The 22,967-nt window shown below is 39.0% G+C and overlaps 3 protein-coding genes across 5 annotated transcripts; all 3 read left to right on the forward strand.

Moving 5' to 3' along the window:
* Nucleotides 1-1,167: 1,167 nt before the first annotated feature.
* On the forward strand, nucleotides 1,168-5,424 carry anks4b (ankyrin repeat and sterile alpha motif domain containing 4B). Its single transcript, XM_015004355.2, has 2 exons — nucleotides 1,168-1,861; nucleotides 3,910-5,424. The coding sequence occupies exons 1-2, from the start codon at nucleotides 1,701-1,703 to the stop codon at nucleotides 5,039-5,041; spliced, it is 1,293 nt and encodes a 430-aa protein (XP_014859841.1). The 5' UTR covers nucleotides 1,168-1,700; the 3' UTR covers nucleotides 5,042-5,424.
* Nucleotides 5,425-6,489: 1,065 nt separating this feature from the next.
* On the forward strand, nucleotides 6,490-14,242 carry LOC106928261 (kelch-like protein 24). 3 transcript variants are annotated; one of them, XM_015004375.2, is made up of 12 exons: nucleotides 6,490-6,600; nucleotides 6,882-7,187; nucleotides 7,271-7,405; nucleotides 7,492-7,683; nucleotides 7,870-8,013; nucleotides 8,398-8,590; nucleotides 11,915-12,061; nucleotides 12,160-12,288; nucleotides 12,712-12,888; nucleotides 12,970-13,116; nucleotides 13,195-13,360; nucleotides 13,476-14,242. In XM_015004375.2, exons 2-12 carry the CDS (start codon nucleotides 6,903-6,905, stop codon nucleotides 13,630-13,632), a joined length of 1,872 nt encoding a protein of 623 aa, XP_014859861.1. In that variant the 5' UTR covers nucleotides 6,490-6,600; nucleotides 6,882-6,902; the 3' UTR covers nucleotides 13,633-14,242. The 3 variants fall into 3 exon arrangements, with proteins under 3 accessions (XP_014859861.1, XP_014859863.1, XP_014859862.1); XM_015004377.2 differs by having other exon boundaries at nucleotides 8,398-8,584; XM_015004376.2 differs by having other exon boundaries at nucleotides 6,492-6,591.
* Nucleotides 14,243-15,120: 878 nt separating this feature from the next.
* uqcrc2a (ubiquinol-cytochrome c reductase core protein 2a) lies at nucleotides 15,121-22,086 on the forward strand. The gene is made up of 14 exons (XM_015004380.2): nucleotides 15,121-15,242; nucleotides 16,491-16,592; nucleotides 16,725-16,874; nucleotides 17,091-17,155; nucleotides 17,248-17,304; nucleotides 17,413-17,537; nucleotides 18,266-18,363; nucleotides 18,539-18,596; nucleotides 18,770-18,865; nucleotides 20,072-20,271; nucleotides 20,427-20,507; nucleotides 20,601-20,677; nucleotides 20,763-20,916; nucleotides 21,463-22,086. Exons 1-14 carry the CDS (start codon nucleotides 15,210-15,212, stop codon nucleotides 21,544-21,546), a joined length of 1,380 nt encoding a protein of 459 aa, XP_014859866.1. The 5' UTR covers nucleotides 15,121-15,209; the 3' UTR covers nucleotides 21,547-22,086.
* Nucleotides 22,087-22,967: the final 881 nt, after the last annotated feature.

A 22,967-nucleotide genomic window follows, 5' to 3' on the forward strand; every position in this document is an offset into this window, starting at 1 on the left:
AGGATGTCCCACCCTCTCATGAGTGCTGTACCCATAGGTTGAAAAAGTGTTAGCATGATGATTCTTGAAGCCATCTACCATTGTCTGACATCAGTCTGAATCCAGTTTATCCCATTCCTCACTTCTAACTTCCAGCTGTGAGATATTTGAGGGTGCTGTTGTGTTTTTATTTTTATTTTATTTTTGCATGTTCAGCACACTTCATGTAATTTCATTGAATGTAAATTAGAAAGGAAGCGATTCAGAGTTGATGGAAAGACTGAGGGAACTGAATACAGTGCAAACAGATTGCAAAAGACTCAAGAATAGGACAAAGGTTTATCTCCAAATAGGACAACACCCCTTTTCATACAACTAGTGCAAGAAAACAATCATCTGGGATTTGATTTGCCCCAGGATTTTCCATTCCTCCATTTTCAGCCAGTTTTATGTGGATTTACTATCTTATTTTGAGTCATTATTCTAAGGCAGGGTCTAGTTCTGCTTTAGATTTTTTTAGCTATATATTTTTTTTTTACCGACTTTCTGACATTTTCTTTAAGTTCAACATGATATAATGGTGTTGCATGGTGGAGATCCCCAAACCATGAACAAGGGACTTTACTCCAGAAGTGGTATTTGTCTATGATCTTTCTGGAAAACTTCAGTCTGGTCTTCATGTCTTCAGAGAGCAAAGGTTTCCTCTTTACACACCTCTCATGAAAGTTAAACTTATGCAATCTGTTTTTGATTACACAGACAACTTCATAGAAAGAATAGCTAACCTGCTGCAGCTTTTGCAATAAAATATAAGACTTTTTAGAGACTTCTTTCAGCATCTTGCAGTCTAGCGAAGTTGCAGGGATAACCTGAGCTGTGCATGTTTGGCAGTTGTTTTGAATCTTCTTTTCTTACAGACGATTTTTTTCCCCAGTAAAATGTCTGATTTCAAATTATTTTAAAATGTCTTTATGCCCTTTTCACACTTAAAAACTGTGAAAATCTTCTCTGCAGTCCTCTCAGACAGTTTTTTTTCTACTTCAACAGTAAGTTTACTCTCTCTTGAATAGTCAGGAGCACACTAGTGTCAATTCACTAAATTCAAATTTTAAATAAACCTCCTTCAAAATGCATAGTAACAGCATTGTAATCCTGTTGATGGAAAAAATGTTGTTTGTTTTTTTAGTAATTTTAATGGTAAGTAAAATGTGTGGGCATAATATTTACATTTTCAGAGATTGCATTTAAAAACAGTTCTAAAAGGTGCTTTCTGCATTTTTTTATTGTTTTATATAATACTTAAATTTCTCAAATCTCTGATTTAGATAGATTACAAATTGCAATTAGTTCAAGAACAGTGATTTTGCACTATTTTATTAAAATCCTATTAAAATGTTGGATTTGTTGAACAGAAATCATTGTAATAATGTTTTTTAAGATATGAATTAAATGTAGCGATGTACAGAAGTGCGATAAAGCAGCTCATCTCATTGTCTTCAAGTGCTTAAGATCTCATTGTGAGTTCAGGGTAAGCTGCGTTGATATATGGAGCAGGAAGTGATGCAGTTGACAGCAGGGAGCTGGACTTTGCTTTTGTTTTATTGCTGGGCAGCTCACACACCCAGTGATCACTTGGCTTGTTCGGGTCCACAGTTTCTCATCAGACACATTCGAAAGAGCAGAAAGAGGAGAAATACAAGGATTTTAAAACATTTTCAAAGATGTCTCGGTACCACAAGGCAGCGGTTGATGGCAACGTAGACTTGTTGAAGGAGGCCACAAGGAAGCACCTGAACACGGCTGACGACGATGGCATGACTCCCACCCTGCTGGCTGCTTTTCACGGACACGTCGATGCTCTTCAACTCATATGCAGCAGAGAGTAAGCATAATCGAACTTTTCTATTTCACACACCTTTGTCAAACACAGTCCTTCTCACGAGTTTAGATGTTGAAATTCTCACAATTTAAAACAGTTCAGTTTTCATTAAAGCTCGAAATGGCTTCTAAAGATCAAAGATCACCTAACAGAAAGCAGATGCTACTGCAATATTAACTTTTGATGGATTATTTTGGCATTTGTTATTCGCTACAGTGTCATGAAGAAAACCCTAATTTTGTACACTGGACTCCTCTATCGTCAGCTGACCTAAAAATTTAGTCATCCAAATCCATCCTGTAAAACAATAAAGCTCTTTATGTTTGCATGCCCACCACCCCCATCCCACTGTCAGGACAACAAAAGATGAACAAAAACATTCAGAGAAATTTAACTGGAAGTAACCTGCTTACAATAGAGCATGTGGTCAAAAACATTTTCAGAATCACAGCCAGAACCGAAACTTATGATAAAAAGAGCCAGTAAAATGTATCAATCAAGTCTAGATAAATTTGACAAAAAAGTAGAAAAGAATTAAAATTTCTAATAGCTCATTGATTATCTTCAACCTTGCGCAGTTTTTAGAATGTTGGTATTTTTTTTTTTTACTAACATGTTACTTAACATTTTCATATTTCTGTTTGTTGCTGTTTGCATTCTTGGCAAGAAAGGTGGGAGGTGCATTGACAGCAAGGTGGGATCAGAATGTGATAAGGCCGTACAGAATGTAGAAACAGAGATATGAGCAGGTTATGTATTGTTTTATGGAAACAGACTCCAGCCAGCAGCAGATTTACAGCTCTGCTCCGGTGGTTGTAATAAAACTTTATTGGCTGACAAGGTACACACTGAAGGTTGGCATAGCTTTTACAGAGAAACATTTAAACTTGTCATATATATTCAGTCATGTAAAACTGTAAGAAAAGTCTTTAAATAATTTTAATGTACTCTGAATCTTTTGTATCTGCTCACCTAAAAAAAATAAATAAATATCAACAAACATTTAAAACCATAGATGTGCATGTTTTACTTGTCTTGGTATTTCTTAATATTTTATAAAAAAAAAAAAAAAACAGGCAATTTCCAATATTTTGAGTTCAACAGGAGTATTAAGTTTATATACTTTGATATTAAATTTCTTTCAACTATCCATCTGCACCAAATTAAAGCTTAACAAGTAATCTCATTAACAGGGCCCTCAAGCATTCATCCTCCTTTGATGCTTCCACTTTTTTGGGACATATGAACCACAAGTTTTAATGTATATTTGGGGTCACCTTATGTAAAAGACCAAAACGAACCAAAACAAAATAGTGAAAAGCTGAAAAGTGGAGGGATGAGAATAAATTGTTTTATCTATTTTTTTTTTTTTAGCAGAGAAATCTGAAAAGTGTGTCTTGGATTTTTAGTCTTCCCCCTTTACACTGACACATCTAGACACAATCCAGTGCAAATAAATGCTTCTATAAGTAACATAATTACTGTAGTATAAATACAGTGTGTATTTTAAAACCTAAAGTCTTAAATTGCTGCAAAATGTACCTCTAGTTTTACTCAAATTCTATTTTAGGTTTTCCACTAAAATGTAATAAAATGATGAGTTGTTTTCCTTTCACATCACAATTATGCACTAATGTGTATTGGTCTATCATATACAAGACCATTAAATGAAATACAAAAAAGTTTGATAGTTATAACCTGATATAAAAAGGCAGAAAGGGTTTGAATACTCTGTCTGGTTTATCACACTAAGATCCTTTTACTGTGCAAATTATGTTCTTCATTCCAGAACATTTACTGCTAAAACAGCACATTCTACCTCTGGGTGTAACCTCGTGATGTAGGCAATAAGGGTATCTGATTTATGGTATAAGCACCATAAATCAGCATACTAGCAATATTAATTACCCTAAGTCACAGTTAGTCTACCAAGTGAACTAGTATTTTTCTTGTTTTGCTTTACCAACCAAACTGCTTTCAGGTTTAGGAAATTTTCAGCAATTTAAACCACAAATTCAGATTTGATTTTCCCCTGTCTTTGTGTTTCACAGAGGAGATCCCAACAAGAGTGACATCTGGGGAAACACGCCGCTACACCACGCATCTGCTAACGGCCACATGCACATCATCAGCTTTCTGGTGAACTTCGGAGCCAATCTTTTTGCCCTGGACAATGATTTCCACACACCTATGGACGTTGCTGCGTCTCGAGGCCACATGAACTGTGTACGATTTCTGGATGACGCCGCCTCACAACAAACCAACCAAAATCCCAAAAAGGTCGCCAACATCAAAAAGGAAGCCCAGAAGGAGGCAGAGAGACGAGTGAAACTCTATGAGAAGGTGAAGAAAAAGCACCAAAACAAGATGGATCGAATGAGCCGCGGAGGAAGCATGAATGGGTCGGTTTCTGAGGCAAGCATGGGATCAGGCTTCTCAGATGGTGGCACCATCAGGAGTGAACAATTCTCCAAGCTTATTGCTTCAGACAAGACCGGCTCTGTTACAGCCAGAGTTAAAGGCACTCTCCAGAAGATGGGAAAGAAAGAGAAGGGCACACTGCAGAGAACAGGAGGAGGTGGGAATGTCATCTTCCGTAAGCAGGAGAATGAATCCTCTGACAAACCAGAGTTTCTGGATGTCTTTGAAGAACAAGATGAGAGTGACCCAGTCAGCGGAGAGACGGAGGAATACGAAGATGATGACTCCAGAGACGAGCCAAGCGAAGTCAAACAATCCATCTTTAACCGACCTGGCTTTGGCGGCCTGATTTTCATGAAGAAGATGAACATGGAGACAGAAGATGTTCTTCCCACAGGGAATAATGAAAGTCTTGGCTACCTCGTTGAGAACCAGTTGTTTGAGGCAGATGAAGATGCATCTGGCTTTGAGGAGGCTGGTGATGGTGACCTTCCTTGGGATCAAGAAGATCTGGGACTGGATGATGATGAAGATGAGGACACCTCCCCTTTGGAGGTCTTCTTGTCTACCATCTCCTTGCCAGAATTTGCCCCCGCTTTCAAAAGAGAGCACTTGGACTTGGAGGCGCTCATTCTTTGCTCTGATGATGACCTGAAAGGCATTCGCATCCAGTTGGGACCCAGGAAGAAGATCTTGGAAGCTGTTGCTCGCAGAACAAAGGCAATGAATAACCCTGGGACCATGAAGGACAGCAGCTTGTGATCTACATATCCATCATATTAAAATTGTGATATTGCAGACTAAAATGAAACTGAACATTTTGTAGAGTTTGATTTTCTGTATTGTTCTGAAGGTGATTCTCTTTCCATAAACACTTTTTATTTTGAAAGCTACGAAGCATAGTGTACAGACTACATTTATACATAACAACCAGTGTGAATCCTAGTTAAATTCTCTATAGACAAATAATGTATTTTGATGAGTCAAAATTAAGCATATTAAGGCTGATTTAGCAGGACTTTGCAGATACATAGATGAGATGTACTAATTCAGAATTTCCAGGGATTTAACTTAAATGCATTCAATCATAAATCATTTGACTATTTTGATCATTTTATCAATAAACTACATGTATATTCAAATAATATGTTTCATTGTTATATTTAAACCTTGGCCACAGAAGGACTGAAGATTAAGCTTCACTAGTTAAATGTATCTGGGCCCAAACCGAGCCGGTGGAAATGCAAGAGCATCATACATTTTGAAGGTTTGATTTCAATGTTAGTAATTGTTTATATATATTTTGTAATAAAAGAGGCATAAAATATGTCTTTGATTCAAACTCTGGATAAAAAAATAAAATAAATAAATCATCAACACAAAATAAGGCCCGAGTAAATCAACAATTTCTTCAATACAAAGCTTTTTTTTTCTTGGCCCTACAAAATAAAATCTAAATACCACTACAAAGACTTCTTCAAACATTTAAACAGATATTGAATTAATATCTGCTTAATTCAGATATTAATTAAACAGATAATTGGAGGATAAAATTGAAAAATGGAGAAATGGAGGAAAAAGTTGAATGCCAAGAAATTATCAGCATGTGGGTGTGCACACAGTGCAAGCAGGTTATTTCAGTAGTTTAGTTTTTAAAACCTATTTTTGTTCCTTCTTACTAATTTATTTGCTGTTTGTGGTTATTGTACAGTAGCCGAGCTTGCTCTCTCTTGATAATTGTACAGACTACATTTATACATAAATGTAGATTATTTATCTAAGCCATCATTGGGTATAATGTACAGGGATGTCTACACCTTTGAGACCCACTGTACATACAGAAAATATAAAAAAAAGTTGCATTTTATATACTGCAATGCCCCGGCTATTTTTGGTAAGAGCCGCGGATCAGTGGACATTGAGTCGCAGGCTGCAGAACCCTACAATAAACGAATAGCTAATTATGAACCGTAAACATCTATTCTTCCGAAGGATACTTTGAACCAGGGAGCCGAGCTCAAAGAGCCACTGGGTATAATTTAAAGGGACAACTCCAAACAGGAAGTACTTCAAGGTGAATCGTCTTGACTAAGCAAAGGCCTCTCGAAATATGATTGGTGGTTAGTTTCTGACGGCCTCAGTGATTGGTCATCACGGTCACAGGGATGTAACGTCAGCTGATCCAATCACCGAGCTGCTTGGAGTTTATAGTGGAGATGGGCGAGGCTTCAGTTGAGAGGCGTAGCTGAAATTGGTCTGTCTTGTATGTGGGAGAGTATTCCTTCTGTTCCTGTCACGATTATGTTTTTCAGGTATTTAATGTGAGTATTTACATTTTAGAGTATTTAATATCCTAGGTTTGTTCATGCTATGCGTGGTCTCCAACATCAGGAGAGGTTTAGGTCGGTCTAAAGTAGCTTCTTTTCCCTGGTGAATCTGAGCTAAGCCTAATTAGTGAGATTGCCTTAGGGCTTCTGTACGTTCAACGTTCATGTTTATTTAGATTTAAACCTAGTTTTTACTAACTTTTAAGGGTGATACTTCAAAAGTTGGTTTATAAATCATGGTGTAAGCTGTCAAACATAACTGTATTTTACCTCAGGAGTGCCTAACACAGTCACAAATGGCTGAAGTAATACCCGTCGGCTCCCCCTTGCTCTTGCCATCCGTCATGAACGCCATCTTCCAGGCTCCGGAGGACTCAGGCACCGCTGCTGCTAGCCCTCCCGCGGACCCTCAGAGCGGGGAGGACTACTTGTTTCTGGAAACCACGCATCCCAACACAGTCCTGCGGGGCCTGAACAGCATGCGGCTTAACAAAGCCTTCTGTGATGTGACTCTGTGCTGTGGAGGACAGGAGTTCCCTTGCCATCGCATTGTACTTGCATCCTTTAGCTCCTACTTCCAGGTAGACATCTCTTAGGTTCACAAATTGCACGTGATGTACTATAAAATCCTGAATTTTGAGCTTTTCGTTCTCCCTCTCTGCAGGCAATGTTTTCAGCTGACTTGCTGGAGTCCAAGCAGGAACGTGTTGCCATTAATGGAGTTGAGCCCCAGATGATTGGCAAGCTGGTGACCTATGCCTATACATCTCAGATATTCATCACTAAAGCAAACGTACAAGTAAGCGATCCCTCTTTTTATTTATTTTTGTTGTTGCTTTTTTCCAACCAGAATCACTGCTGACGACTGGTTTTGCTCCTGTGTAGGCGCTTCTGGCAGCGGCCAATTTATTGGACGTGATGGCTGTTCGAGAGGCTTGCTGTCACTTCATGGAGCGTCAGATGGACGAGACAAACTGTGTGGGAATTCACTGCTTTGCCGAGGCCCATTCCTGTAAGGTGCTGGAGAAACGCAGTATGGAGTACATTCTGGAGAATTTCAGCACTGTTTATCAGCAGGTGATGGCTTTGCATTTAGTTTAATCTACTTCCAAATGTGAGAGCTGTAGTAGGCAAAATTGAGTTTATTAAGCATCAAAATTTGAATGACATACAATTTTGCTAATTCCTTTCTTAGTCGGATTTAAAAAAAAAAAAAAAACTGTGCTAATTGCTGTGATCCTTTGTGTATTCTTCTCTCTCCAGGAAGAGTTCTTGTCTCTCTGTGTGGACAAACTTACAGAAATCATCTCTAGCGACCTTCTTGATGTTCCTAAAGAGGAGATGGTGTTTGAGGCCGTCATGCTGTGGTTGAATAAATGTCCTTCTCGCAGGCAGGGGTTTGAAAAGGTAATGCTTCTTTGAGATTTGGTGACGTTTGTGTTTTTTTGTGTTTTCCATAAAATTAAATTGTTGTAATTACACCCATTTCATTTGGCAATATGGACAAATGCAGTGTTTTGAGCAGAATACATGTTCTGTATGCCTACCCTTAAGGTGTCATGTGAAGGCTTATTTGCTACCATTGGAGCCTTTCACAGAATTTTCCCCTTATCAAAATATGAAAGGATGTAAAACTGTCCAAGTCTATAGGTTATATTCATCATTTTATTTTGGACTTCTGCCTTTTTGTATGAAGATTTGTAGTGGTTTCAAGTTAAAATGAAACACTCAAGTAAAAACATCATGTATTGTCTAATAAAAGATGTTCCTCCTTTCGTTTGTTCCTCAAAGGTGCTCGAGCACATCCGCCTGCCTCTCATCAGCCCTTACTACCTCCACGACCTAATTGAGTCTTTAGATGTCGTAAAAGAGAACCAGGCTTGTCAGAAGCTCATTTCTGAGGCCAAGGACTACCTGCTGCTGAAGGATCGCCGAGGAGAGCTCTACAGCTCCCGAGCAAGGCCACGAAGATCCACAGGTACAGGTAGTCGCATCTGTAACTCGGGCTCCTAAAGGAATGAGATCTATCTGTGTAAAGTCTGAATTGCCAGAAGACATTCTAAAGTAAGGTGTCCAGTCTGCATTATCTTATTTGCTTCCCGAAAAGCATCCCGAGAGTCTGATGTCGCCACCATCACGTTTCATCATGGGGGAGGTGTCCTCTGGCTGTAGTTTTAGGTTGTTTTTTGTTGTTGTTGTTTTTTTTTATTCAAAATGTTAAACATTATTCCCATCAGAGCAACTTCTTTGCTGTGTCAGAAAACTTGTGGTAGACAGTGTCCTTCTGTACAGAAGGAACTTCTAACTTTCTTTCAACAAAGGCTTTCTGCCTTTAAATGGTCATCCTGATGATGGATTTTCCAACTTGAGGTTATGGATGTCTGCCACTACTGCGGTGTTACTCTAAGCCTACTATGTGCTCCTCTGGTTACTGCTCCCTTTCCCTCCTTGGTCAGTTTATGTTGACCACCATTCTTTGGTAGAATTTTCAATTACTTTTTCCAAATTATTTTAGGTGGATGCAAAAGTTTCTGTTATTGTTTGAAGCAGTAAACTGGCTCCCAAGGACAGAAGTTTGGCACCACCAAAAAATGAAAGATTGAGGAGAACATTTTCTTTTCAGTTTTCTCGAAGAAAGTTGGAAGGAGTTGGCGATCCATTAAGAAAACATCTGATGTTTGTAAAACTGGTTTGAAAAAGGCATTGTTACCCATTTATAGGGCTGAAACGATTCCTCGAATGATTCGAGTACCTCGATTACTAAAATTCCTCGAGGAAAATTTACCTGCCTCGAAGCTTCGTTAATTTATGTTTTATTATTTAGCGCACTGTGTTCCGGCCGGGACTTCATTTGCGTTGCGCGGAGCTCTCACTTCCGCCTCTGAGTTGTTGACAAAAGCTAAGTCTCAGCGGCATAAAGTCCAATCTTCAAGATTGGCCCGTGGGAATTTTATTGATTGATGATAATGCCCGACTTTTTATCGTTTTTGGGGAACCAATAAGCATCCTTAAAATGACTGGGGGAATGCCTGGAGTACAGCAGCATTTCTCCTGCTGGTTGAAAGCGAACGGCGGGAAGAGCGCTGAGGTGAGCGGATAGCCTGAACAGGGCGGGCGGCTGAGTAGCTGATGCTTATCGTGTAAATGTAGCTTTACCGACGAACCGCACAATAAATTTCATATCCCGGTCTGAAGAAACGGGTGACGGAGCGCATCGTACATGGCTGGTAGATGAGTTTCTGAGTGTGACCAGTGAAGGTGTCGTAAATATCCCGTATTGCTTCCCCCCGTGTTCGTCCCCCGGTCTAACGGTTCGTCAGTCCGCTGGTCTATTTCCTCCCCTCCATCTTACGTTCGTTCATTCGCCCTCTCCTCCCACTCCAGGCGGCATTTCCCGTATTTTCAAACCCAAAGCGTGACAGGTTAGGTGGCAAGGTGAGTTTAATTAATCTATTAAACTCACTGAAGATGAATACATAAACTAAAAGCTGGATTGTAGACATTTTTTATAAGCATATTTGTGAGCCTGCCTCTTTGTTATTAAATTCAATATAATTTCAGATTTTTCTATAACTTTTCTTCTGGTTAACTTAGAAAGTGAGCTATTATTGTTACAGGTTAGTTTTCTAAACTACAAAAAAGCAACTGTTAGGGATGCTCAAATATGAAAAATTGGACTGATATTGATATCTGATAGTAACACCTGTATTATGCCAGATTTACCAATATTTCATTTTATATTTTTTTTATCCGATTACTCGATTAATCGTAAGAATAATCGATAGATTACTCGATTACTAAAATATTCGTTTACAACAGCCCTACCCATTTAGTTACACTTTTAAGATTTAAGTTGACATGCACAGATGGCTCCGGCTTTTAATCTTCAGATCTAATTGATAAACTTAACATATATTTATTAAAAATACTTCTGTCCAATTTTTATATTGCCATCAGCAGAGAAAAGGAAATTACTGTAAGCCATCACATTTTGCGTTCAACCAAGAAATAAAAAACAAACAAACCAAGCATATGCTGGGAATTAATTTTTGAAATGGAAATTGTTTTGTGAATATGTCATTGAATTAATAATCACTAGGGCTGTTGTAAACGAATATTTTAGTAATCGAGTAATCTATCAATTATTCTTACGATTAATCGAGTAATCGGATAAAAAAAATTACAAAATGAAATATTGGTAAATCTGGCATAATACCGGTGTTACTATCAGATATCAATATCAGTCCAATTTTTCATATTTGAGCATCCCTAACAGTTGCTTTTTTGTAGTTTAGAAAACTAACCTGTAACAATAATAGCTCACTTTCTAAGTTAACCAGAAGAAAAGTTATAGAAAAATCTGAAATTCTATTGAATTTAATAACAAAGAGGCAGGCTCACAAATATACTTATAAAAATGTCTACAATCCAGCTTTTAGTTTAATCTTCAGTGAGTTTAATAGATTAATTAAACTCACCTTGCCACCTAACCTGTCACGCTTTGGGTTTGAAAATACGGGAAATGCCGCCTGGAGTGGGAGGAGAGGGCGAATGAACGAACGTAAGATGGGGTGGAGGGGAGGAAATAGACCAGCGGACTGACGAACCGTTAGACCGGGGGACGAACACGGGGGGAAGCAATACGGGATATTTACGACACCTTCACTGGTCACACTCAGAAACTCATCTACCAGCCATGTACGATGCGCTCCGCCACCCGTTTCTTCAGACCGGGATATGAAATTTATTGTGCGGTTCGTCGGTAAAGCTACATTTACACGGTAAGCATCAGCTACTCAGCCACCCGCCCTGTTCAGTCTATCCGCTCACCTCAGCACTCTTCCCGCCGTTCGCTTTCAACCAGCAGCCCCGGAGGAGAAATGCTGCCGTACTCCAGGCATTCCCCCAGTCATTTTAAGGATGCTTATTGGTTCCCCAAAAACGATAAAAAGTCGGGCATTATCATCAATCAATAAAATCCCCACGGGCCAATCTTGAAGATTGGACTTTATGCCGCTGAGACTTAGCTTTTGTCAACAACTCAGAGGCGGAAGTGAGAGCTCCGCGCAACGCAAATGAAGTCCCGGCCGGAACACGGTGCGCTAACTAATAAAACATAAATTAACGAAGCTTCGAGGCAGGTAAATTTTCCTCGAGGAATTTTAGTAATCGAGGTACTCGAATCATTCGAGGAATCGTTTCAGCCCTAATAATCACACAGCCCTTTGACTCAACAACAAGCATTACATTTTTAGACTTCGGCATATCCTAAAGCCATATCCTCTTGTACTTGTTGCCGTGTCAACAGGAACTGTCGCGGTAATAGTAACTGTAGGTGGGGAAGACGACAAGGTGGTGCTGCGCAGTGTCGAGAGTTTTGATCCCACGACAAACATTTGGAAGAACCTAGCATGCCTTCCCTTCGCGGTCAGCAAACATGGGCTTGTCGTCTCAGGTGAGGTGCAGACTCATTTATCCTTCACTAAATAAGATGCTGCACTGAATCCTCTCCAGAATCGTTTGTTTTCATGTTCCTCTTCCATCCTTTTGCAGACTCGACTCTGTATTTGGCGGGGGGAGAGTTTCCTGATGGCTCAGCAAGCAGAGAGATGTGGCGTTATGACCCCTGCTTCGACTCCTGGATGGAGATGGCTCCCATGAATGTAGCTCGCTCCGAGTTGGGTAGGAAAACCTCAGAATGATGCATTATATTCTACCGTGTACTGACGACTTACCCTTAACAAGTTACCGTACAATTTATTCCATCAAAGAAATTTCAGAAACTGCAACCTAAAGAGCAGATTTACAATAAGTAGGTCTTTTTATGGGGAAGTTTACAATCCAAAAATGAAACTTAGAATTCACCAGGGGGAAAGAAGAACTCTTAAGGCAAAGTCAAAGAAAGAAAGATTACACAAAAACCTATATGAAAAATTACTTAAAGATAAGTGTATTAAATCGAGCACAGATAAATGGAAGCTGCTGAAATGACTAGAAGAAGATTGCGATCTCTAAAATTATTGCTGCTTTTTTCGCCTGAGTTATTCTGACTGTTTGTGTGGCCCAGTTATAATAAAAGCCTATTAACAGTGAAACCTGTTTCAGGTCTAGTCATGCTGGACGGCTTCGTTTACGCCGTCGGCGGATGGGAGGGCCGAGGTCGTCTGGACTCGGTGGAGTGCTACAATCCCCACACAAACTCCTGGCAGTTCACGCCGTCGGTAAAAATGGCCGTTACCAGTCCTGCAGTGGTGGCCCTGGATGGTCTGCTATACGTTACTGGTAAGAAACGTGCATGTCCTTCTTAATGAATATTTAACTATAAAAATACGTGCATTACATTTTTCTCTTGATGGCTGGTAGGTGGTGCAGTTCTTGAGGATGGAGACGGCACCGACCTTGCCCAAGTTTACAACCCAAAAACCGCAGTGTGGACTGAGGTCGCTCCAATGCAGATTGCACGCTCGGGTTCAGCTGCTTGTACGCTCAAAGGAAAACTTTATGTTATAGGTAATAATCATTCCTCTATCTTTGAAGGGTTTTTTTTGACAGATTGGAGTCATTTTTGATTAATTGATTACTTTTTAGGTGGATGGCATGCCTCTACAGAGAACACAGATAAAGTCGAGTGTTTCAACCCAAAGACCAACCAGTGGACTATGTGCGCTCCAATGAAGGAACGCCGCTACCGGCCAGGGGTGGCTGTAGTGGACGGAAAGATTTATGTCTTGGGAGGCGAAGAGGGTTGGGACAGGTGAGCTGATTTTTTTTTTTAACTCAGTTTTATATTTTAATCACAGTTCTTAGAAACTACAGTTGAGTGCACTTTTTTTTTTTGTTTTGTTTAATTCTGTTAATTCTTTGTACAGATACCATGACACTATTGAGCGGTACTGTGAAGAAACTGACACTTGGGAGATTGTTGGGGAGATGCCCACCAGCCGCAGCTGGCTCAGCTGTGCATCTCTCCAGCTGAGGAAGAATGTCCCCGTATGCAGCCGTCCTGGTACACCAAGCGAAAATTAAAATGGGACAATGAAGGGAGACCCTGCTGTGGTTTTTAATCTTTTGCACACTTAATGTCAGCAGTGTTCCATCATGCTTAAAAGGTGTTGAGGCTTCTTGGCCAGGAAGCCTGAAGGAGTTGGCAAAATAGTGAATTTTCCTGTGGGATCTAGACAAAAATGCCTTATGGAGTTAGCCTGGGACACTTTGGTTCCTCCAGGATATTTTCTTACAGGATCTCAAGTTACTGCGACCCACAGTCTAGTCTGCAGTTGGAACTCGTGCTATGTTCAATGTTGATGTATTTAAGGCACCCTTGTTATGTCTGGGCACCTCAAACTGAAGATGTTCCTGCCCAACATAGTGTATTTTTCTATTGTAATGTATTTTGGAGATAACCAGTCTAAAGATGGTAAACCTCTGTGGGATCTCTTATTGTGAATATTTTTAAAGCTTGCCTGTGGGAGAAAAAAATAACCTGTGAGCAGTCTTTTGAAATTGAACTTTGTACTTTAAAATGATTGTCTTTTCAACCTGTGATGTGTAGAATATATTTTTGTAATGTTGTGAGTCCTTCATGTTGGTGAATTTATGTAGTTCATTTACAGTGAATAAATAGCTTTATTATAAATGTGTGGGGTTTCTTTTGTGTTTTATATTTGACTCTGAAAATTACCTATTAAAGTTTGTGGACTTTAGTGAGCAAACTGAAAATAAAACAACTTAAATGATCTTTTTTCAATATATAATATTCCACCCTAAAGATATTTTACCTGGAAAAGTATTGAAAATATAACTTAGAATTGGTTGCTCTGGATTTGATTGAAGTGTGAGAATAAATGGGGTTGAATGCAAAAACACAACTTGGCTTTCAGATTTATATTTGTAGGAAAATATTGAAAATCACGCTGCATAAAGATTTTTATCGGCAAGTGATAAAACTACTTTCTAATTAGACGTCTACATTTTGAAAACTTTAAAACAAATTAAAGCATGCATGTGATATTTGGATGTTCTCAGAAATCATTAAGGGATAATCATAATTCATTTGTAGGTCACTTTTTCCTCACATTTACCATATCAAAAACGCAAAATATTTGTCTTGGAGAAATATTTTTTTCATTATTTCTATAGTAAAATAGAAATAAATTGTGCCTCTAGGTGTCGCTGTTCCTTCTGCACATCTTGACTTCTCTAAAACAGGAATGTGAGATTAGAGCTGGTTTAAAAGTAAATGCAGTAAAGCGCTTGTCAGTTCACCGTATCCATAAATGCAAATCAGCCAGGCTTTCAGTGTGTGTAGACTGTATGCAAAAATGTATTTGACTGCAAAAAACAACTTTAACAGTATTTTCAACAAAAAATGTGCTTATTTTCATCTGTATTTCCTATGATGTCACACATGGACCATGCAGCCACATATCATAAGCATGTTACTTCTGGCTCGTAGAGAAGTCATAAAAAAATGTCATTTAAAAAAAAGAAAGAAACTGACATTTTATTTTGAAAAATGGAGGGGGGTCAGAGGGCGCAGTGCATTGTGGGTCAGTCCGCCGCCATACTTGTCTTTCTGCCGGCTGAAGGAGAGAGTTGGGAGTATGAAAGGAGTCCGGTCACTGAATCATTTCTCGGTCAGTTGTATGTCTTTTACTCTATGAACAACATAATAATTCAGATTTACGTGCATTTCGTTCTTTTGCTCAATCTGTTTATTAGCTGACACAGCATTTAGCTGCCCTCTGTTAGCACGCTGGCTAATTAGCTTCCTAAATGTTTAGCTGAACCAGGACATATTTGGTCTCTGTAACTAGATAATTTAAACACAAGTTCATTCACAAAGTACGAGTGGTTGTTCCTGAAATCCATAACAAATCCGGTAAAGTACATTTAGAAAACAGCTAGAGGGAGTTCAACTTGGTTTAGCTCCTTTTGCTCAGCTGGATGCAACCTGAAGGTCATCTCTGAGCTGGTTTCCCTGGGAAAGATTATCAGAGTGAAATATTCAGATTACAATATTTTGACGTCAATCTAGTGATACCCTGACATTTATCTTAGGTTATGTTTACAGAAGACATGTTGTCATTGTCAGGAAAAGGCTGTGAGGTATTTTCAGGCGAAGAACATTCAGTAAATACACCTGCTGTGGCTTCAATGTAAAAAACAAATCTGTGGATTTTACTCTCTTTGACAAGGACAGTTCAATTTATTGGTGTATGTAGAAAATATTTACAAAGAAAAAACACCAAATATTAATTTATCCTATCAAATAATCTGTAAAATAATTTGCATGCCTTAAACTGTCAACTTTAAACATCAATTTTATATTTGGCTTTAAGAAATAGGCCAAAACAAGTCAGTTCATAATTATGATGTGGAGGGACAATTATGGTTTTTACATTTTTTAAAATGAGTAAAGTCTAAAAAAAGAGTGGTGTGCATTTGTATTCTGTTCCCTCAAGTTTTTGCATTATCATCTTTCCTTTGGGACATGTCTCGACCAGTCTACACACTGAATATTTGCTCACTCTTTTCTGTAAACCATCTTACGCTCAACCAGATTGAATGGAAGTGTTCAAGCTTAGCCACGGATTTTCAATTGGATTAAGATTTTGGCTTTGCCTTTAGAAGCAGAAATTTAATGCTTGAAATATTACAGCTAACAAAAGGTTGCGTGCAGGCACTCTTACAGTTTTAATATTGCTATGACTATGATTAGTCATTAGAAAAGTCATAACATATTTCAATTAGCTACATTTTGGGTTTTCATTAGCTGTTAAAAATAAAAACTTTAATTTTACTAGTGGCATTAAATGTATTTAATTTATGGATTGTGAATTGAACACATATTTAGGGTACTAGTCTGTTCATATTTCTCACAGAAACGCTGCTACGCCGCTGCCAGGCGGGGCCAGTCTCTAACTGAACCCCTTTCGAATGTGAAAGCTGCCCAAGCTGCACCTTTTCCTCCACAAGATGTGCAAGTATGTGCTGCTCTCTTAAATGTTTGAGTATTTTTTATGTGTTTTAATCGGAAGTGTAATTTGCCAATCAGTGACATTGGAAATTAGCAATTGATTATAGGCTCCCAATAACATTTTTTTCTGCTTCCTCAGGTGTCGAAACTCCCAAATGGGCTGGTGATAGCGTCGGTGGAAAACTACTCCCCTTTGTCAAGTGTCGGGTTGTTTGTAAAAGCTGGGAGTCGCCATGAGAACTCGGCGAACCTGGGAGTCTCTCATGTGCTTCGACTTGCCGCTAACCTGGTAATACATACAGGAGTTTGTGAGCGATACTCCAAACATATGACTGTTTAGGTCTACTATTTAATCCGAAGCAAATTATGTAGTCCAAATTAATCCCTTTCCGTACAGAGTAGGACTAGGTGCAGTACCACTTTTATATTTGCACAAGTCATTGAAGTTTTAAGGTTTTATCAGCATCTCATTGAAGCTGAAAGTATCTTTTTTTTTTTTTGGTAGACCACAAAGGGAGCATCTGCTTTCAAGATCTGCCGCAGTGTGGAGGCTCTGGGAGGAAGCCTGAGGTGAATATAGTCTCTCTACACGCAGTTTCTTCTCTTATTAAAACAAAGCGTGATAATTTGACTCAACTGTGCTCTCATTTGTTTACACCCAGTGTGACAGGGACAAGAGAAAATATTATCTACTCTGCAGACTGCCTGAGAGATGACGTGTATGTTGCTTTGCTTCTGTTTTTTTTTTTTTTTTTACATACTACGCGTAGTTTACTAAAATGTTCTCTAAACGTCAGCTATTGATTTGTGTTTGACCTGTATCGTAGAGGTTCGTTGCTGGACTTTCTGGGCAAAGTGACCACAGCTCAGGAGTTTCGGGCTTGGGAGGTAGAGGAGCTGACATCCAGGGTGAAGATTGACAGGGCTCTGGCTCAGCAGTGTCCACAGATATGTGCGTATCAACCATCCAACTCCTACAAGTTCTACTGTATCCTGTTGGCATTTAGGAGTTTATTTTTTGTTTAATCAAACCTTGCAGTATGCCTTGTAAAAATACTCATACCCCTTTTCACATTTTGCCACAACCACAAACTCCATTTTTTCCCCAAAAGGTTTAACACAAATTAGTGGAGAAGTTGAAGGAAACTTAATGGTTTTGGAAACATTTTTTAAGGGGTTTGGGACATGTCTCTACCAGCTTTACCCATCAAGGGGTTTTTCACAATTCTTCTTCCTAAAAAGCTCCATCAGATTGGATGGTGTGTATAGCAGTTGTCAGGTTTTCCCACAGATGTAGGTGTGATCTTTGACTAAGTAATTCTAACATGTCCTGCTGGGAACTGACCCACTGTCACAGCCTCAAATCTATGGCAGTATCAAACAGCTTTTCAACCAGGATTGCCTGGTATTTAGCTCCATTCAAATTGCCGATCTGCATGATGCTGCCACCACCATGTTTTACCATGGTGGTTGTAGTGCAGTGACATCACGCACAGTTTATAATGACGGTTCAGTCTCAAGCTAAGGTACCTCCTTCCATATGTTTGCTGTGTTGAGGCAACCATGCAGCAGGAATTATTACACCCTTCTTTCAGCAATGGCTTTCTCCTCCTGAGTTGCTTGATAAAGGATATCCCATCCTCTTTTGCTAAAAGTTGCTTCTCTGTTTTCTTTTTGAAGGCGTAATTGAGAAGTTGCATGAAGCAGCATATAAGAACGCCTTGTCCAACTCTCTGTACTGCCCCGACTTCATGGTTGGTCGTGTCTCCTCTGAACAGGTTTGGATCCGTTTTATTTTGTTTAAACCAAATTGCGATTTACACCGTTCTGTGCCACTCTGTCGCCAAATGATTAATATGAATGTCTGTGCCTGGTGAAACTGTGAAAAAGCAGTGCTTGGTAGTCGACGTGCGGCTCTCACGCACTTTTCCTGCCCTTTCTCCTCCCCTGTAGCTCCACTCCTTTGTTAAGGATAATTTCACCACTGGCAGAATGGCCCTTGTAGGAGTAGGTAAGTGTTGTCTTGTCTGCGCTGCATCACTCACCTCCTCACTCTACTCTAGCTTCCTAACAGGTTTTCAGCTTTGCTTGATGTGTGCGTTTGACTTATTTGGCTTCTGTCTAAGAATGCCCAAAGGTATTCCAGAGTCTAAACCTGGACGTCTGCCTAATTCATGTGTCCAGGTGTCAATCACTCGGTCCTGAAGCAGGTGGGTGAGGGTCTTCTGAGCACTCGCAGTGGAGCCGGAGCACCTGTTGCTAAAGCAGCTTACCGTGGAGGTAAATGCTCATATAAAGCCGGAAAGAAAAAGACATATATTTACTGCAGTTTTCTTTAACAAACCTCTACTTAGTCAACCATGTTCACAGATATTCAGATTTTCCTAATTTGAGTGGGAGCATACAACTTTAACTATTAATTAATTGACTGCATGAGTTAGAATTTATTGTGACTTTTCTCCAATCCACAGAGGACCAGATTTAAACATATAGATGTTTAAATCACCCCTAATGTTTGGATTAATGTCACTAGGCAAGTTGGAGAGAAAATTCACGTTTCTTTTTTTTTGTACAGTGGGAGGTGGGCCACAAAATATTGTTACTTCCTATCAGAGGAAGCAAGTTAGTAAAATTAAAAAATTAATTTGAAATTAAAACTTGCCGGGGTTATTAATCATTTTGGGATGAACTGAACATTTTTAGCATGTGCCTGTATAATTGTGATCCATGAGGGAAAATCCATGATTACGCCTAGCTTTGGTTTTTGAAATTAATTTGTTGCAAAATCATTTAATCCTTTAAAAAGACACCTTTAGCTTTAAATACTTACTTCCCAGCACAAAGTATTATGAAATTCATACTCATCATGAATGCATGTGAGTTTCTGACTGGAACTGTAATTATTTTCCCTTACACTCGAAAACACAAAAGTGCTAAAAATACCAAGATAAGCACTTCACTAATTTTCAGTTTCCACAAGTTCCGAAGAATCCCGGGGAGAGGAGGAAATGTATATTTAGATCTGTTTTTATAAAATTGTTTTTATTCTTGTAATATGCATGTACTTATATCTATTAAACTCTTAAATTTTTACATTTGCGTGGAGGTCTCACAAACAGGTTGTCCCTTGTTTAGATGGTAAATTATATGAATATGGAAATCCTTAAATTGTTTATTACAAGCCTATTTTTGCTAAGCATTTAATTTTTTCCTTTGTTTCACTGTATATGTTAATTGGATTTAATTGGTCCGGACATAACTGGATTGATTTCTTTTTTTAAGTGAGCTGAATTAGTTTGTTGTGAACTGTTGCTATATAAACAAATTATTTTAAATAAATTGATATTTATCAGCAGCTGTGCTGTGGCGTTGAAGCCAGATCTGAGATGAGAACTGGCCAATTTCAGCCTCCAGCTAAGCAGTTGGTGCCGATATGCAACAAATGTTCTCTTCTAAGTTGCATTTACGGTTCCATTCTGTGTGAAGGTGAACTGCGAGTGCAGAATAGAGATGACCTGGTCCACGCGCTGGTCGTTAGCGAGGGTGGTGTGACGGGCACAGCCGAAGCCAACGCCTTCACCGTTCTGCAAAGGATCCTGGGAGCCAGCCCTCATGTGAAGCGGGGCTCCAGCATCACCAGTAAACTGAGCCAGGGGGTTGCCAAAGCTACCACTCAGCCGTTTGATGTAAGCTAAAGAATAGTGCTACTGTGCTGGCATCCTGTAAAACTGAACGCTCCTTTGTTTTCTGAGAAGTGTGTGGTCAGCAGTTTTTTTTTTGTTGTTGTTTTTTTTTCCATGCAGCATGCTTTCTAATGATTGTGCCCTCTGGTTGTCTTCAGGCCACTGCTTTCAATGCCTCATACTCTGACTCTGGACTGTTTGGTGTCTATACCATTGCGCAAGCTAACTCTGCCAGAGAGGTAAACAGCTCAGATAATCACAAAAGGCCAGGATGTCATTTGAACGTACCCGATCCTTGATGATTTTTTTTATTTATTTGTTTTTAAATTCAGGTAATCAGAGCTGCCGTTGCTCAGGTGAGAGGTGTTGCAGAGGGAAACGTAACAGAGGCAGACATTATCAGGGCAAAGTGAGCTCACTCAGAAAATGGAGTAATCATTCAGATGCAGACTTTGTAGCTGTTCATAACCGTGTCTTTGTCTGCTGGAGCACAGAAACCAGGTGGAAGCAGAGTATTTGATGTCCATAGAAAGCTCTGAGGGCCTGCTGGAGGAGATTGGGGCTCAGGCACTGAACAATGCGGCCTACCAGGCTCCTGAATCCGTCCTCCATGTTATCGATGCCATCACCAAGGCTGACGTAGTTGAGGTAAGAGTTCAGAGGGCAAGGTATCGTCATCTGCTTCAGTGATTCTTATTCTTTCTTTGTTTTATTCACTTAATGTGTCCAACGGAAGGTTGTTTTCAAACCACTGAGAAACAACATTTAGACAAGCATTTCATAGCTGACGTTTTGTTTATTTGCAACGCCTCCGCTTCCTCGTTTGACCTCAGGTTTGTTGTCATGGTAACAGCACTGTAATGTGCTCCTCTTCTGAAAAGGCAGCTCATGTCCTTACCTTTTATCATCAGCTGTTAAATTTCTCGTCTTGAATTCTCTGTTTTGAAAAAAAAAATGTATTTGTGGGAGACAATATTCAGTTAAATTTAACAAGTTTCTCCTGTTTTTTATTTTTTCCTTTTCTTTTTTTTAACAAGGTGCATCTTGAGATGTGGATAGCTTATTATTTAAAGCCCGATTTCTTAACCAACTTCACAAGTATTACATGCTTAATATTTTTTTAAGATGGTTCAAAATGATCATGAAATGTATCAATTAAATCACATCCCTAATAGTTCTTTCTTATCTTTGTAGGCTGCCAGAAAATTTGTTGATGGCAAGAAGACCATGGCAGCATGTGGACATCTTGTTAACACACCATTTGTGGATGAATTATGAAAAGGAAAATCATGTAAAGACCATTTATGTCGCCAGTGTTGGTGCACTGGCATAAATAAGAGAAAACAAAGCGAGCTGCAGAATCATGAAGCATTTATCTCTTTATCAGTGTAAATTAAAGTACAGGCAATAAAACAGCTGTTGGATAAATTCTGCATCTTGATCTGAAATTGATCATGTCCTTATGTGATGGAGGTCTGATGGATAAGACAACTACTCTTCTTTAAATAAAAATATTCCATGCCAGCTTCACATAGCATCAAAACTGTGCAGAAAACTGTGCTGGAAGTGGAAGCATTTTTCTTTTATCAGCATGAAAATGTACTGTTTTGATCATCGGCCAGCGGAGGGACCCAAAAGCAAGCACAAGGATCAGCTCGGGTGTGAGAATAAGGGACAGTTAATCCAAATTTGTGCACCATGTTTGGTTCTTTCTTCAGGTTTTACACCTGTTATATGGTCTCTGACATTTATTACTTCAGAGTGTCATTATTGTCAAAATGTACATAAAGAAAATAAAATCATTATAGATTCATTTTACTTTTGTGTGTTTTTTTTTTTACATTTTTATGGTTGTTTGCTAAAAGTTCTTAGATTTAATTTATTCTACATCTAATTTTCTGTTCTGAGAAACATGAAATGAAATGCAATAAAATGAAAAAACATTTTCATAAGAAGTAGCTTAGAAAACCAAGGCAGCATTGAGAAACTAAAAGCCTGCAAGTTTTACAAAAACACTCTACCAAAGTATTCCTAACCCATTCACATACAAACTTGCATAGAATATTTTATGTGGATTTTATAAGGTATACCAGTTTAAAATAATGCATAGCTGTAGTGTGGAAGGAAAATATGATTTTCTTTCACAAAAAAAATCTGAATATGAAGGAGTGTGTGTGTTTTTAGCCTCTGCTCTGCTACCTCTAAATATAATCTCATAGAACCTCATTGGTGTTATGTGAAGACTTCAGAGGTGTCTTGGAGAGCATTGCTGGTTTAAATCGGGTAAATTGCACAACGATATGCAAAGAGTATTGTTCAATCCACCATCTGAAAATAAAAGGAGAATTGCAAACCACCAAGTCGTGGCTGTCCGCCTAAGCTAATTGGCTGACTGAATAGAGCATTAATAGGAGTAATGGCCATTAAAACCTTGAAAACTCAAGGAGTTGCAGACATCCACGCCTCCAGTGAAAGAAACCGTTAAAGTGAGATGTGTTAATTGTGCATTCAACAAGTATGGCCTTCATGCACTAGAAATAGAAACCTACAAGAAAAAAATCCTGTTTTTATCTTGCTACAGGTCAGGTGGGGGACATGGTCAATGTGTTAGTGTTCTATTCATAGGACTGAAATGAAATCTTTAAACATACAAACACATGTGGAGACAAAAATTAAGACATCGCCCTGAACTATCTATG

The sequence above is a fragment of the Poecilia mexicana genome, unplaced genomic scaffold (genome assembly GCF_051168715.1).
Source record: "Poecilia mexicana isolate PSO_F unplaced genomic scaffold, ASM5116871v1 scaffold_8, whole genome shotgun sequence".
Classification (NCBI taxonomy): domain Eukaryota; kingdom Metazoa; phylum Chordata; class Actinopteri; order Cyprinodontiformes; family Poeciliidae; genus Poecilia; species Poecilia mexicana.